At 50.3% G+C, this 16,847-nt stretch overlaps 1 protein-coding gene across 4 annotated transcripts in view; it reads left to right on the top strand.

The window, feature by feature from the left end:
* med15 (mediator complex subunit 15) overlaps positions 1-16,847 on the top strand; it is a 219,181-nt gene that overhangs the window by 13,616 nt on the left and 188,718 nt on the right. For all 4 annotated transcript variants that reach the window (XM_068055440.1, XM_068055438.1, XM_068055439.1 and 1 more), the window contains exons 2-3: positions 2,921-3,008; positions 4,412-4,463. In XM_068055440.1, the coding sequence (XP_067911541.1) occupies positions 2,921-3,008; positions 4,412-4,463 (140 nt within the window). The remainder of the gene's footprint in view (positions 1-2,920; positions 3,009-4,411; positions 4,464-16,847) is intronic.

The following is a 16,847-nucleotide window of genomic DNA, read 5'->3' as shown; positions in this document are numbered from 1 at the left end:
CTCATCTCACCCGCCCATCTTACCCACCTCATCACACCCCCCCCATCTACCCACCCCTGCTCAACCCCCCCCCCCCATCACCCCCCTCAAATCACCCCCCTCAACCCCCCCCCTCGACTCACCCCCCTCATCTCACCCCCCATCACTTCCCATATCTCTCCCCCAATCATCCCCCCTCAAGTCGCCCCCCTCAAGTCGCCCCCCTCAAGTCGCCCCCCTCAAGTCGCCCCCCTCAAGTCGCCCCCCTCAGCTTGCCCCCCCTCAGCTCGCCCCCCCTCAGCTCGCCCCCCCTCAGCTCGCCCCCCCTCAGCTCGCCCCCCTCAGCTCGCCCCCCCTCAGCTCGCCCCCCCTCAGCTCGCCCCCCCCTCAGCTCGCCCCCTCCTCAGCTCGCCCCCTCCTCAGCTCGCCCCCCCCTCAGCTCGCCCCCCCCTCAGCTCGCCCCCCCCTCAGCTCGCCCCCCCCTCAGCTCTCCCCCCCTCAGCTCTCCCCCCCTCAGCTCTCCCCCCCCCTCAGCTCTCCCCCCCCCTCAGCTCTCCCCCCCCCTCAGCTCTCCCCCCCCTCAGCTCTCCCCCCCCTCAGCTCTCCCCCCCCCTCAGCTCTCCCCCCCCCTCAGCTCTCCCCCCCCCTCAGCTCTCCCCCCCCCTCAGCTCTCCCCCCCCCCTCAGCTCTCCCCCCCCCCCTCAGTTCTCCCCCCCCCTCAGCTCTCCCCCCCCCCTCAGCTCTCCCCCCCCCCCTCAGCTCTCCCCCCCCCCCTCAGCTCTCCCCCCCCCTCAGCTCTCCCCCCCTCAGCTCGCCCCCCTCTCCCCCGCACGCCCCCCTCTCCCCCGCACGCCCCCCTCTCCCCCGCACGCCCCCCTCTCCCCCCACGCCCCCCTCTCCCCCGCACGCCCCCCTCTCCCCCGCACGCCCCCCTCTCCCCCCACGCCCCCCTCTCCCCCGCACGCCCCCCTCTCCCCCGCACGCCCCCCTCTCCCCCGCTCGCCCCCCTCTCCCCCTCTCGCCCCCCTCTCTCCCTCCTCTCTCCCCCCTCTCTCCCCCCTCTCTCCCCTCCCCCCCGCTCGCCCCCCTCTCCCCAGTCGCCCCCCTCTCCCCCGCTCGCCCCCCTCTCCCCCGCTCGCCCCCCTCTCCCCCGCTCGCCCCCCTCTCCCCCCTCTCCCCCGCTCGCCCCCCTCTCCCCCCCTCTCCCCCGCTCGCCCCCCTCTCCCCCGCTCGCCCCCCTCTCCCCCTCTCGCCCCCCCTCTCGCCCCCCCTCTCGCCCCCCCTCTCGCCCCCCCTCTCGCCCCCCCTCTCGCCCCCCCTCTCGCCCCCCCTCTCGCCCCCCCTCTCGCCTCCCCCCTCTCGCCTCCCCCCTCTCGCCTCCCCCCTCTCGCCTCCCCCCTCTCCCCACTCCCCCCTCTCCCCACTCCCCCGCTCCCCCCCTCTCCCCCACTCCCCCCCTCTCCCCACTCCCCCCCTCTCCCCACTCCCCCCCTCTCCCCACTCCCCCCCTCTCCCCACTCCCCCCCTCTCCCCACTCCCCCCCTCTCCCCACTCCCCCCCTCTCCCCACTCCCCCCCTCTCCCCACTCCTCCCGCCCCCCACTCCTCCCGCCCCCCCTCTCACCCCCTCCCCCCCCCATTCCCCCGCCCCTCCCCTCTCTCCCGCAGTGGTTAGCACCGCAGCCTCACAGCTCCAGCGACCCAGGTTCGATTCTGGGTACTGCCTGTGTGCAGTTTGCAAGTTCTCCCTGTGACCGCGTGGGTTACCGCAGGGTGCTCCGGTTTCCTCCCACAGCCAAAGACTTGCAAGTTGATAGGTAAATTGGCCATTATAAATTGCCCCTCGGATAGGTAGGGAAATTAAGGGAAGGTAGGGATGTGGTATGAACATGGGATTAATGTAGGAGTAGTATAAATGGGTGGTTGATGGTCAGCACAGACTCAGTGGGGCAAAGGGCCTGTTTCAGTGCTGTATCTCTAAAATAAAAAAAAACCTACCTGGAGAAGCTTTTACAGTCCATTTTTATATGTTTTGCTAGCTTACATTCATATTCTCATCTCCCTTTCTTTATCAGTTTCTTGGTCCTCCTTTGCTGTATTCTAAAATCCTCCCAGTCCTCAGGTTTACTACTATTTCTGGCAACTTTATAGGCCTTTTCTTGCCCTGCAGCGGGTCCCACACTGGATCAGACTCCAGATTGGACCGAAAACATTCAAAAACTTTGAGGGTAGCTATCAGCAAGGTGAACTGTGAGCATCGTTCTTTTGCCGCTGATTGTAAAGTCCACCTTGTTAACACCTGAACGGAAATGAGCAAACTTAATATGAACGGGAATCAAACCTGGCCACACAGCTCCTGCCTGTACACCTCTCATCGTTAAAAGAGATAGCTGGCAGAGAGTGGAGATCTGCACCTATGCTATACGGATGCATGGTTCTTCCTAGCAGCTGGCTGCAACCTGCAGCAATGAGCAGTATAACTGTTGATCTGCAGATTGCACATTGCACTGCAAGAATAGATTCTGAGGCTGGTAGCTGTGGTATAATTGGAGCATTGTTTAGTGTTAAACTGTGACTTCACTGAATTAACTGATGAAAGAACTGTTCAGTCAGACTCAACTGAGCGTCTGCGATGAACCTTTTATTTAAACAAGGTTCATTTTTGTGATGGGCAGACATAGAATTTTGGGAGAATTTTATTTCAATGATTTTATAAATGCCAGTCTGACAGTTTTCGTTATCGAGTGATTCTCCGTTTCTATGAACTCCACCCAGAATAGACCATCAGAGTCTGGATACGAAGAACACTTACCTGGAGACAGTGCAACTGATTATGGAAAGCATGCTCTGGGATTTCCCACAGTCACTCTAAGACCAGCCTGCCCCCTGTTCATTGTGCTGATGGAAGTCCTGTTGCCTCTGATGGCTGTTTTTCTTTACAGAGACGAGGCCATGAGGACAGCTGGGACTCCAATCACCAAATCCAGCAAAGATATGGAAAACCACGTTTTCCTGAAAGCAAAGACCAGGGTAAGTGAGGTGGCCCCAGAACGTGCTGGGCTCGGTTGGAAATGTAGTGCAGTTTGAGATGTGATGAAACAGATTGAGCTGCCGCTCGCCTGTGATAGCTTTTCGTTCCCCTCACTCCCTGCGCCCCTCCATTCCCTTTGCCCCTTCCTCCCTCCTGTTCTCCTCCTTCCCCCACCCACTCCCTCCCCAACACCCTGCCCCTTCACCTCCCATTCCCCCTCCCCCTCACATCCCCCCACCCCCTCCCTGCATCCCCCGTACCCCCTCCTTGTTCTTTCCCCACTCCCCTTTTATTTAGGCTCTGCCTGTAACCTTTTTTGTATGCTTTTGTGCTCGGTGAAGGAATGGAGCACTTTCCATTTCAGGCTTTTTTTGTCAGCATCGAACTCTTGCAGCATGGGTTAGATACAGAGTAAAGCTCTCTCTACACTGTCCTACCACACATTGTTGGACCATGTACAGTGTGCACTACAGAGTAACGCTCCTTCCATACTATCTCATTAAACATTCCCCGGTCAAGTACAGCCCAGGTTAAATATAAAGTTCCCTTACGTTATCCCATTAAACATTGCCAGGTCAGATGCAGTATGGGTTAGATACAGAGTAAAGCGAGTTGGCCCCAGAACGTGCTCTGGACTCTACAAAATTTGAAATTCTGCCCTGTATGTCCAAATCCAGGCCATTAATACATATCAAAAATAGCTGTGGTCCCAACACCAATCCTTGGGGGATACCACTGTATACTGCACTCTAATCTGAAGAACAACTGTTCACCACTACTCTCTACTTTCTGTCCTTAGCCAATTCTGTATCCATGCTTCCAATGTCTCATTAATCCCATGGGCTTTAATTTTATTAACAAGTCTATTATGTGATACTTTGTCAAACGCCTTTTGAAAGTCCACATACACAACATCAACCACACTACTCTCTTCAATCTTCTCCGTTGCTTCATCAAAAAACACAATCAAATTGGTCAAACATGATTTGCCTTTAATAAATCTGTGCTGACTTTCATTAATTAGCCCATACTTTACTAAATGCCAATTCATTTTGTCCTGGATTAATGTCTCTGAAAGTTTCCCCACACCAATGTTAGGCTGACTGGCCTATAGTTGCTTGGTTCATCCTTCTCCCTTTTTCCAGCGGGGGTCTAACATTTACAATCCTCTAGACTTCTGCACCAGGGAAGATTAGAAGATTGTGGCCAGAGGCAAAGCAATTTCCATGCTTCCCCCAGTAACCTAGGATGCATCCATCTGGACTTGGGGGACATTTCTATTTTGAGGACTGCTAACTTTTAAGTATCTCATCTTTATTTTTATCAGTTAAGAAATGCTTTATATCATAAGGACAGTGGCATACAGGTTGAGTTTCGGTCATTCTGTTCTGTATTCCAACAGGAAGAGTATCTCAGTCTGGTGGCAAGGCTTATTCTGCACTTTCGAGACATTCGTAAGTACTCAAGGTTATCGCTGATGTGGGGTTTTGTTGAAGCAGCATGTGATTTTTGTTCAGAGAATGCTCTTATTGGTGTATTGTGTTGCACTGAGTTTTAATTTTTCTAAAATTAGAGGTTCTTTAACTAGTTTAGGTCCATGAGATTACAGTATATTCTGCAACAAGCAACCTGCCAGTTAAAATTATCACTGAACTATGAGCACTCCTGCCAACCTGCCGGACAAACAAGTTGACTGTGGCTCTGCTGAAGCTTGGTGTTGCCAGCCAGCTCTATCCTGGTGCTTTTTTGAGGGCCACTTTTACATCTCCAGCAGCTGGTAGGACGGCTGAAGCTTAGGTGTGAGTCTGTGATGCTGATAGGGTGATGGAAGCAGACTAACAGTAACCTTCAACAGTAATTTGGATATACACTTCAGAAGGAAACATTTACAGGGCTGTGGGAATATAGCAGGGTAGTTGGATTAATTGAATAACTCTCTCGTACGGGCAAGATGGGCTGAATGTCCTTCTGTGCTGTAGGATTCTATATCCCTTGTGCACAGTGGCTGCAGTGTGTACCATCTACAAGATGCAGCAACTTGCCAAGGCTTCTTCGGCAGCTCCTTCCAAACCCACAGCCTCCATCGGCTAGAAGGGCAAGGGCTACTGGTGCATGGGAACACCACCACCTGCAAGTTCCTCTCCAAGTCACACGCCATGCATATATCACCGTTCCTTCATTGTCTTTGGGTCAAAATTCTGGAACTTGCTCCCTAACAGCACTGTGGATGTACCTACACCACACGGACTGCAGCGGTTCAAGGAGAAGGCCGACCAACACCACCACAAGCAACCCGGGATGGGCAATAAATGTAAGCTTTGCCAATGATGCCCACATCCAGAGAATGAATCGAAGTCAGTATGTGTGGAAGCTTTACTTTGTTCATTTTGGATCAGGTGGAACTATATTTTTGCCCAGTTTCTACTCTCTCTTTGGTGGTAACCCCTGCTGGGTCATGTACACACCCATGGGACTAACGTTCAACAGGAGCTGGCAGTTTCAGATGCGCAGCGAATTAGATATACTGTGACTGTACCAGTGGACATGTCATGAATCTGGGAGTGCCGGTGCTCGCCATTGTACACTTGCTTTACTCCTATTCTACATCCAGAAAGGTTCGCTCTCTGGTTTTTGCACCAACTGCTTTGCACAACATATTTATAGTGTATAGAAAAGTACAGTGGGCTTTATTGCTCCAGTTTTCCGCCCTTTACCCTCCTGAAGACACTAACTGTTGCTGGGGTATGGTAGCTTATGCCCTGCTGCATTCCGGTGTATTGTCCAAATGACTGTCCTTTGTGTGTAAGCTGAGGCAATGAACTTGGTTGGTTATTCAACTCCATGGGTCACAGCTGAGCTCAGGTCTTCACCTGCTGTTCCTACAAAGGCACTTTTCAAGACGGATCACCAGTTAGCAATTAGAAGCGTGAACCTCAGCTATTTTCTGCTTTCCCGCCTGAGGCACACGCCTTTTGCTGTAATGCACCCTATGGTTGAATTGCACAGTAATGTTTTTTATCTCGGCTCACACATGATGGCCACTCGCTGAAGTACCAGTGTTAGTCAGTGACTTCTGGAAAGGAAGATAAATAAAACAGTTCATTTCAGTTCAGCAACTATGGCTTCAAGTTTATCTCAAGCCCTGAAGAAACAGAATATTGCATCTCGCTTGGGTTAATTTTTGAATCCATGTCAGGAACACAGCAATTTCATGATTTTTGTTTAGTGTAACTGAATTGGCAATGCTTTCGTTGATTCATTAAACTGTTAACACTAAGATTTTAAAAATATTCATTCTCAGGATTTGGGCGTTGTTGACAAGGCCAGCATTTATTGCCTATCCCAGGTTTCCCTATACAACTGAATTGCTTGCTCGGCCTCTTCAGTAGGCAGTTAAGAGTCAGCCATGGTGTAGGACTGGAATCACATAGGCCAGACTGGGTAAGGATGGCAGATATCCTTTCCTGAAGCACATTTGTGAACGAGTTGGCAGCTTCTTGGTCACTATTGCTGACACCAGCTTTTTATTTCCAGATTATTTTAAAAGCAAATTTAAATTCTCAAACTGCCATAGTAGGATTTGAACTCATGTTCTTTGAATTATTTGTCTAATAATACAAATTATATGTCTCGCATTAAGAATATAATTTCACTACAACAAGGTTTCTCTGAAGTCCGATTGTTGCTCCTCATTTGGCAAACTTGCTTTCTTTGGTTGCAGCAATGTGCAAAGTATGCTCTGCGCTTGGTGACTTTAAATCTGCTGTTTCTAATTAGCAATGAAAGTGTAGAATCTGAGTCTGCATTAAAGGAAAGACTTGCCATGTACCATTCAGCTCTCTTGCCTCTGAGTCAAAGGTTGTGGGTTCAAGTTCCACTCCAGAGACTTGACCACAAAATCTAGGCTGATAATTCAGTGCAGTACTTGAAGGATTGCTGCACTGTCAGAGATGCTATTTCTCCAGATGAAATGTTAAACCAATACCTCATCTGCCCTCTCAGATGGATGTAAAAGATCCCATGGCACTTTTCAAAGAAGAGCAGGGGAGTTCTCCCCAGTGTCCTGACCAATATTTGTCCCTCGACCTACACCTAAAAACAGATTATCTAGTGATTATCAAACTGCTGTTTGTGGGACCTTCCTGTGAGTAAATTGGCTGCCATGTTTCCTACATTACAACAGCAACTACCTTTCTAAAGTATTTCATTGTTTGTAAATTGTTGTGGGATGTCCTGAGGTCGTGAAAGGTGTTATATAAATGCTTTCTTTGTGTGTTTGCATTACTCGTCACATATCTCAAGCAGACTTTATCAAATGCCATTTGAAAGTCCATATATACACATCTACTGCACGACCTTCATCAACCCTCTGTTAGTTCATCAAAGAATGCAATCAGACACAACTTGCCTTTAACAAATCCATGCTTGCTGTCCCTTATTATCCCATGCTTCTCTACATGGTCGCTAGTACTTTTCCACCACTGACATTAGACTGATTGACCTGTAGTTATCAGGTTTGTCTGTATCTGCTTTTTTGAACAGGGTTGTAATATTTGCAACTCTCCGGTCCTTTGCCACCACTCTCAAATCCAAGGAAAGTTGAAAGGTTGTGGTCAGAGTTTCTATTATCGCCACCATAGCTTCCCTAAGCACCCTAGGATGCATTCTATCTGAACCAGGTGACTTGCAAAATTTGAGTGATGCCAGCCTACTTACTACTTCCTTTCTATAAACTTTCATCCAATCCAATAACCCTGCTCCCTTCTCCTCAACAGCAGTAACTGCACCCACTTCTTTTATGAAGACATGCAAAGTACTCATTCAGTACCTCAGCCACGCCCTTTGCGCCCGCAAGAGATTTCCTTTTTTGGCCCAAGTCGGTCCCACCATTCCTTTAACTATCATTTTACTTTTTATATGTCTATAAAAGATTGTTGAGTTCCCTTTTACATTATCCACTCATCTTTTTTTCCTGTTCCATCTTTGCTCTCCTATCCTTTTTCAGTTTCCTCCTGCACTGTCTGATTCTGCCTGATTTTCTACTCTATCCTGTACCTGACATTTGTCATAAAGCTCCTTTTTCTGTTTTAATCTCTATTTCCTTTGTCATCCAGGGATCTCTGCTTTGGCCATGCTATCTTTCCTCCTTATGAAAATATGATAATATGCTTAGTTTGCACTTGAACTATCTTTGCTTTGAAGGCCTGTCATTGCTTATTTAATGTTTTCCGGGCCAATCAGTCCACTTGTTCTAAATTACCTCTGAAATCAGTGAAATTGGCTCTCTTCCAGTTGGGTAATTTCAAATTTGGTTTTTCTTTGTCCCTTTCCATAATTACCCTCAGCTGAATTATATTGTGATCACTATTACCCAGATGTTTCTCCACTAATACTTAATCTACTTCATCCTTCGAACTAGATCCAGCATTGCTTCCTTCCTTGTTGGGCTGGAAACATACTGATTAAGGAAGTTCACTTGTACACATTTGAGGAATTCTTCACCCTCCTTACCCTTTACTCTTTTTTTTCCCCAGTATATGTGAGGGTAATTGACATCTCCTACTATTACCTTTTTTCATACATTTCTCTGGAATATGCCTACAAATTTCCTACTCTAAACTTCTCATTATTTTGGGGTCTGTAGTACTCACCTAGCAATATAACTGTTCCCTTTCTGTTCTTTAACTCTTAATAAATTGATTCAGTCTTGATATAGTATAGTTTATCATCCCTCTGTAGAATTATTGTATTACCCTTGATAATACTGCCAAGACGCTCTTTTTTTCCGTCCCTATCTCTCCTGGATACATTGCAGCCAGGAATAGAGTCATAGAGTCGTACAGCATATAAACAGGCCCTTCGGCCCACCACGTCCATGCCAACCATAATGCCTATCTATACAAATCCCACCTGCCTGCATTAATTCCATATCCCTCTATGCCTTGCTCATTCAAATACCTGTCCAGATGCCTCTTAAATGTTGCTACTGTTCCTGCCTCCACCACCTCCCCTGGCAGCTCATTCCAGATACCCACATTTCTTTGTGTGAAAAATTTACCCCTTTGATTCCCTTTAAACCTCCTCCCTCTCACCTTAAATCTATGCCCTCTAGTTTTACTCACCCCTACCATGGGAAACAGTCTCTGGCTGTCTACCGTATCTATGCCTCTCATAATTTTATATACCTCTATCATGTCCCCTCTCAGCCTCCTTCTCTCCAGGGATAACAGACCCAGCTTATCCAATCTCTCTTTATAACTCAAGCCCTCCAAACCAGGCAACATCCTTGTGAATCTTTTAGAACAAAGAGAAGAAAGATAATTACAGCACAGGAACAGGCCCTTCGGCCCTCCAAGCCTGCGCCGATCCAGATCCTCTCTCTAAACATGTCGCCTATTTTCTAAGGTTCTGTATCTCTTTTCTTCCTGCCCATTCATGTATCTGTCGAGATACATCTTAAAAGACTCCATCGTGCCCGCATCTACCACCTCCGCTGGCAATGCGTTCCAGGTGCCCACCACCCTCTGCGTAAAGAACTTTCCACGCATATCCCCCCTAAACTTTTCTGCACCCTCTCTAGCTTAATCACATCTTTCCTGTCGTGCGGCGACCAGAACTGCACACAGTACTCCAAATGCGGCCTAACCAACGTTATGTACAACTGTAACATGACGTCCCAACTCTTGTACTCAGTGCCTCGGTGGATGAAGGCAAGCATGCCATACGTCTTCTTCACCACCCTGTCTACCTGTGTTGCCACTTTCAGGGAACTTTGTACTTGCACCCCAAGGTCTCTCTGCTCATGAACACTCCCCAGGGCCCTGCCATTCAATGTATATGTCCTGCCCTGGTTTAACTTCCCAAAATGCATCACTTCGCACTTGTCTGCATTAAATTCCATTTGCCAATCCCTTGCCCACTTTCCCAGTTGATCTATATCCTGTTGTAACCTTAGACAACTTCTTCACTGTCCACTATACCACCAATTTTGGTGTCATCTGCAAACTTACTAATCATGCCCCCTACATTCACATCCAAGTCATGAATATATATGACAAACAACAGAGGGCCCAGCACCGATCCCTGTGGCACACCACTGGTCACCGGCCTCCAATCTGAAAAACAACTCTCCTATCACCAAGCCAATTTTGTATCCAGTTGCCTAGTTCACCCTGGATCCCATGTGTTCGAACCTTCTGGACCAGCCTACCATGCGTGACCTTGTCAAAGGCCTTGCTAAAGTTCATGTAGACATTGTCCTGCCCTCGTCAATCCTCTTGGTCGCCTCCTCTAAGAACTCAATCAAATTTGTGAGACATGATTTCCCACGCACAAAGCCATGCTGACTATCCCTAGTCAGACCATGCCTCTCCAAATGCATATAAATCCTGTCTTTCAGAATCCCTTCCAATAACTTTCCCACCATTGATGTAAGGCTCGTAGTTCCCTGGCTTATCCCTGCTGCCCTTCTTAAATAAAGGCACAACATTAGCTATGCTCCAGCCTTCCGGTACCTCACCCGTGGCTAAAGATGATACAAAAATCTCTGCCAGGGCCCCAGCAATCTCCTCCCTTGCTTCCCATAGCATCCTAGGATACACCTGGTCAGGCCCTGGGGATTTATCCACCTTAATGCGCTTCAAAACCTCCAACACCTCCTCCTTTGTAATGTTGATATGCTCAAGGATATCGCTGTTCTCTCCCTTGAACTCACTAGCTTCCATGACCACCTCCATGGTAAATATAGACGAGAAGTATTCATTTAAGCCCTCGCCCATTTCCTGTGGCTCCATACATAGATTACCACACTGATCCTTAAGGGGACCTATTCTCTCCCTAGCTACCCTTTTACTCTTAATATACTTATAGAATCTTTTAGGATTCTCCTTTATCTTATCTGCCAGGGAAATCTCATGGCCTCTTTTCGCCCTCCTAATTTCCTTCTTAAGTGTAGTCCTACATTGCCTATACTCCTCGAGGGACTCGATTGATCCCAGCTGCCTATACCTGACATATGCCTCCTTCTTTGTCCTGACCAGACCCTCAATATCCCTCGTCAACCAAGGTTCCCTAAACTTGCCAGCCTTGCACTTCCATCTAACGGGAACATGCCGGCCCTGAACTCTTCCTACCTCACTTTTAAAAGCCTCCCACTTTCCAGACGTCCCTTTCTCTGTAAACAGCCTCTCCCATATAACTTTTGAGAGTTCCTGTCTGATGCCATCGAAATTAGCCTTCCCCCAATTTAGGACTTCAACCTGAGGACCAGTCCTATCCTTTTCCATAACTATCTTGAAGCTAATAGAGTTATGGTCACTGGTCCCAAAGTGCTCCCCCACTGACACATCAACCACCTGCCCAGCCTCATTTCCTAAGAGGATGTCGAGTGTAGCTCCTTCTCTAGTAGGGCCATCCACATACTGCTTCAGAAAGCTACCCTGGACACACTTAACAAATTCTTCCCCATCTGATCCCTGCATGTTTAGTTATCACTCCTGTCTCTGTTTAAGTCTCTATTCCAGCCACTATATCATAAGTCTATGTGGCAACCTGTGCCCGCAGTACATCAACCTTATTTGTAAAACTCCTTGCATTGACACATACAGGCATTCCAACAACAAATCTGTGCGTTTTTCTTTCCCCACTTGACTGTCATTTTGGAGAGATAGCAATTGCATGGACCGGGGAGAGAGAGAGATTGCAAGCATCAGGGAGTCAGTGAGAGAGAGAGAGAGACAAAGCAGGAGTCAGTGTGAGGGAATGATTGCATGGGTCAAGGGTCAGTGAGAGAGATTTTGCAGGGGTCAGTGAGAGAGAGAGATTGCAGGGGTCAGTGAGAGGGAGAGATATTGCAGGGGTCAGTAAGAGAGGGAGTGATTGTAGGGGTCAAAGAGAGGGAAAGATTGCAGGGGTCAGTGAGAGGGAGAGATTGCAGGGGTCAGTGAGAGGGAGAGATTGCAGGGGTAAGTGAGAGGGAGGGATTGCAGGGGTCAGTGAGAGGGAGAGACTGCCGGGCTCGGTGAGAGGGAGAGGCTGCCGGGCTCGGTGAGAGGGAGAGACTGCCGCTGCTCGGTGAGAGGGAGAGACTGCCGGGCTCGGTGAGAGGGAGAGCCTGCCGGGCTCGGTGAGAGGGAGAGGCTGCCGGGCTCGGTGAGAGGGAGAGGCTGCCGGGCTCGGTGAGAGGGAGAGGCCGCCGGGCTCGGTGAGAGGGAGAGGCCGCCGGGCTCGGTGAGAGGGAGAGGCCGCCGGGCTCGGTGAGAGGGAGAGGCCGCCGGGCTCGGTGAGAGGGAGAGGCCGCCGGGCTCGGTGAGAGGGAGAGGCCGCCGGGCTCGGTGAGAGGGAGAGGCCGCCGGGCTCGGTGAGAGGGAGAGACCGCCGGGCTCGGTGAGAGGGAGTGACCGCCGGGCTCGGTGAGAGGGAGAGACCGCCGGGCTCGGTGAGAGGGAGAGGCCGCCGGGCTCGGTGAGAGGGAGAGGCCGCCGGGCTCGGTGAGAGGGAGAGACCGCCGGGCTCGGTGAGAGGGAGTGACCGCCGGGCTCGGTGAGAGGGAGAGACCGCCGGGCTCGGTGAGAGGGAGAGACCACCGGGCTCGGTGAGAGGGAGTGACCGCCGGGCTCGGTGAGAGGGAGTGACCGCCGGGCTCGGTGAGAGGGAGAGACCGCCGGGCTCGGTGAGAGGGAGAGGCCGCCGGGCTCGGTGAGAGGGAGAGGCCGCCGGGCTCGGTGAGAGGGAGAGACCGCCGGGCTCGGTGAGAGGGAGTGACCGCCGGGCTCGGTGAGAGGGAGAGACCGCCGGGCTCGGTGAGAGGGAGTGACCGCCGGGCTCGGTGAGAGGGAGAGACCGCCGGGCTCGGTGAGAGGGAGAGACCGCCGGGCTCGGTGAGAGGGAGAGACCGCCGGGCTCGGGGAGAGGGAGAGACCGCCGGGCACACTGCGGGAGGAGAGATTGTGTGGTTCAGCAAGAGAGAAATTGTGAGGGTCTGCGAGGTATTGATTGTGGGGCTCAGATGAGACAGATTGCGGGGTTCAGCAAGTGTGGGATTGCATGGGTCAGCAAGAGAGGGATTGTGGGGTCAGTGAGAGAGATTGAAATGGTTAGCGAGCCAGAGTGGAATGGTAACCATGTGATATTGTTACTCCTGGACGAATGGTCCGGAGACATGAGTTCAGATTCCACCACGCCATCTGGGGGAATTTTAAAGCAAATAATTAAATATATGTAGAATAAAAAGCTAATCTCTGTAATGGTGAAAATGAAACTAACAGGTTGTCATAAAAACACATCTGGTTCACTGATGCCCTTTAGAGAAGGAAATCTACTGTCTTTACCTGGTCTGGCCTACATGTGACTCCAGACCCACAGCAATGTGGTTTATCTGCCCTCTGAATTAGTCTTGCAACCCGCTCAATTATTTCAAACTGCTATGGAAAAGTCAAGTAAGAATGAAACACGCAGACAACGCAGCATCAACCTAGGCATCAGATACGACAAAGGCACACCCAGCCCTGTCGATACTACCAAGTCTTCCTCACTAACATCTGGGAACTTGTGTAAAAATTGGGAGAGCTGTCACACAGACTAGTCAAGCAACAGCCTGACATTGTCATACTCACTGAATCATACTTTACATTCAATGTCCCAGACTCCTCCATCACCATCCTTGGGTATGTCCTGTCCCACCGGAGAGCCACCAGAGATGGCAGCGCAATGGTATACAGTCAGGGAACTGAGTGGCCCAGGGAGACATCAACATTGACTCAGGACCCCATGAATTCTCAATGTTCAGGCCAAACAAGGGCGAGGAAACTTTGTGTTGATTAACACCTACTGTCCTTCCTCAAATGATGTCAGTACTCCTCCATGTTGAACACCATTTGGAAGAAGTCACTGAGGGTAGCAAGGGCACAGAATGTACTCTAGATGAAGGACTTCAATGTCCATCATCAAGAGTGGCTTGGTGGCACCACTACTGACTGAGTTCGAAAGGACATATTTGTTGGACTAGGCTTGAGGCAGGTGGTGATGGAACCAACACGAGGGATAAACCTATCTGACTTTGTTCTTCCCAATCTGCCTGTCGCAGATGCATCTGTCCATGATAGCATTGGTAGGAGTAACCTCCGCACAGTTCATGTAGAGACAAAGTCCTGTCTTTGCACTGAGGACACTCTCCATGTGGCACTTCTCTTCTTTGGCTTCCTTATCTCGAGAGACAATGGGTAAGCGCCTGGATGTGGTCAGTGGTGTGTGGAGCAGCGCCTGGAGTGGCTATAAAGGCCAATTCTGGAGTGACAGGCTCTTCCACAGGTGCTGCAGAAAAATTTGTTTGTCGGGGTTGTTACACAGTTGGCTCTCCCCTTGCGCTTCTGTCTTTTTTCCTGCCAACTGCTAAGTTGCTTCGACTCGCCAAACTTTAGCCCCACCTTTATGGCTGCCCGCCAGCTCTGGCGAACGCTGGCAACTGACTCTCAAGACTTGTGATCAATGTCACAGGACTTCCTGTCGTGTTTGCAGACGTCTTTAAAGCGGAGACATGGATGGCCGGTGGGTCTGATACCAGTGGCGAGCTCACTGTACAATGTGTCTTTGGGGATCCTGCCATCTTCCATGCGGCTCACATGGCCAAGCCATCTCAAGCGCCGCTGACTCAGTAGTGTGTATAAGCTGGGGATGTTGGCCGCCTCGAGGACTTCTGTGTTGGAAATACGGTCCTGCCACCTGATGCCAAGTATTCACCGGAGGCAGCGAAGATGGAATGAATTGAGACGTCGCTCTTGGCTGACATATGTTGTCCGGGCCTCGCTGCCATAGAGCAAGGTACTGAGGACACAGGCTTGATGCACTCGGGCTTTTGTGTTCCGTGTCAGTGCGCCATTTTCCCACACTGTCTTGGCCAGTCTGGACATAGCAGTGGAAGCCTTTCCCATGCTCTTGTTGATTTCTGCATCTAGAGACAGGTTACTGGTGATAGTTGAGCCTAGGTAGGTGAATTCTTGAACCACTTCCAGAGCGTGGTCGCCAATATTGATGGATGGAGCATTTCTGACGTCCTGCCCATGATGTTCGTTTTCTTGAGGCTGATGGTTAGGCCAAATTCATTGCAGGCAGCCGCAAACCTGTCGATGAGACTCTGCAGGCACTCTTCAGTGTGAGATGTTAAAGCAGCATCGTCAGCAAAGAGGAGTTCCCTGATGAGGACTTTCCGTACTTTGGACTTCGCTCTTAGACGGGCAAGGTGGAACAACGTGCCCCCTGATCTTGTGTGGAGGAAATTTCCTTCTTCTGAAGACTTGAACGCATGTGAAAGCAGCAGGGAGAAGAAAATCCCAAAAAGTGTGGGTGCGAGAACACAGCCCTGTTTCACACCACTCAGGATAGGAAAGGGGTCTGATGAGGTGCCGCTATGTTGAATTGTGCCTTTCATATTGTCATGGAATGAGGTGGTGATACTTAGTAGCTTTGGTGGACATCCAATCTTATCTAGTAGTCTGAAGAGACCACGTCTGCTGACGAGGTCAAAGGCTTTGGTGAGATCAATGAAAGCAATGTAGAGGGGCATCTGTTGTTTGCGGCATTTCTCCTGTGTCTGACGAAGGGAGAACAGCATGTCAATGGTGGATCTCTCTGCACAAAAGCCACACTGTGCCTCAGGGTAGACGTGCTCGGCCAGCTTCTGGAGCCTGTTCAGAGCGACTCGAGCAAAGACTTTCCCCACTATGCTGAGCAGGGAGATTCCACGGTAGTTGTTACAGTCACCGCGGTCACCTTTGTTTTTATAGAGGGTGATGATATTGGCATTGCGCATGTCCTGAGGTACTGCTCCCTCGTCCTAGCACAGGCATAGCAGTTCATGTAGTGCTGAGAGTATAGCAGGCTTGGCACTCTTGATTATTTCAGGGGCAATGCTGTCCTTCCCAGGGGCTTTTCCGCTGGCAAGAGAATCAATGGCATCACTGAGTTCCGATTTTGTTGGCTGTACGTCCAGCTCATCCATGACTGGTAGAGGCTGGGCTGCATTGAGGGCGGTCTCTGACATCATTCTCCCTGGAGTACAGTTCTAGGTAGTGCTCCACCCAGCAGTCCATTTGCTTGCGTTGGTCAGTGATTGTGTCCCCTGATTTAGATTTGAGGGGGGCGATCTTCTTGATGGTTGGCCCAAAAGCTCTCTTAATGCCATCATACATTCCTCTGATGTTTCCGGTGTCTGAGGCCAGCTGAATGTGACTGCATAGGTGTTGCCAGTAGTCATTTGCGCAGCGCCTGTCTGTTCTTTGTGCAGTACTTCTGGCTGCTTTAAGTGCTGCGGATGTTAACTCGCTGGGGCTTTCTTGTAGTTCAACAGTGCAATGCGCTTAGCGGCTATGACAGGTTCCAGCTGTTCAGTATGAGATTGAAACCAGTCTGCATTTCTCTTCGCACGTTTGCCGTAGGTGGTCAAAGCTGACTCATAGATGGCATCTCTGATGTGGGCCCACTTGGTCTCAGCATCCCCTGTGGGAGTGTTTTGAAGGGCTGTTACAAGTGAATTTAGACATTTTTGTAACAGCTGTGGATGAGAAATTCTGCTCGTGTTGATGCGCGGGTGGCCCTTCTGCTTGGAATGATGCAACTTCTTTGGTCTGAGTCTAACCTTGCTGTACACCAGGGAGTGGTCGGTGTCGCAGTCTGCACTTTGGAAGCTGTTTAAGGAGGCTCCACTTGTGACGATGAGGTCTAGCTGGTGCCAACGACGCGATCTTGGGTGCCTCCATGAAACCTGGTGACAGGGTTTAGTGTGAAAAAATGAGTTGGTGATGCAGAGGTTATGATAGGTACACAACTCAAGCAGTCTCTGCCCA

The sequence above is a fragment of the Heterodontus francisci genome, chromosome 23, assembly GCF_036365525.1.
Source record: "Heterodontus francisci isolate sHetFra1 chromosome 23, sHetFra1.hap1, whole genome shotgun sequence".
Classification (NCBI taxonomy): domain Eukaryota; kingdom Metazoa; phylum Chordata; class Chondrichthyes; order Heterodontiformes; family Heterodontidae; genus Heterodontus; species Heterodontus francisci.
This window is presented reverse-complemented; position numbering and strand designations above follow the sequence as displayed.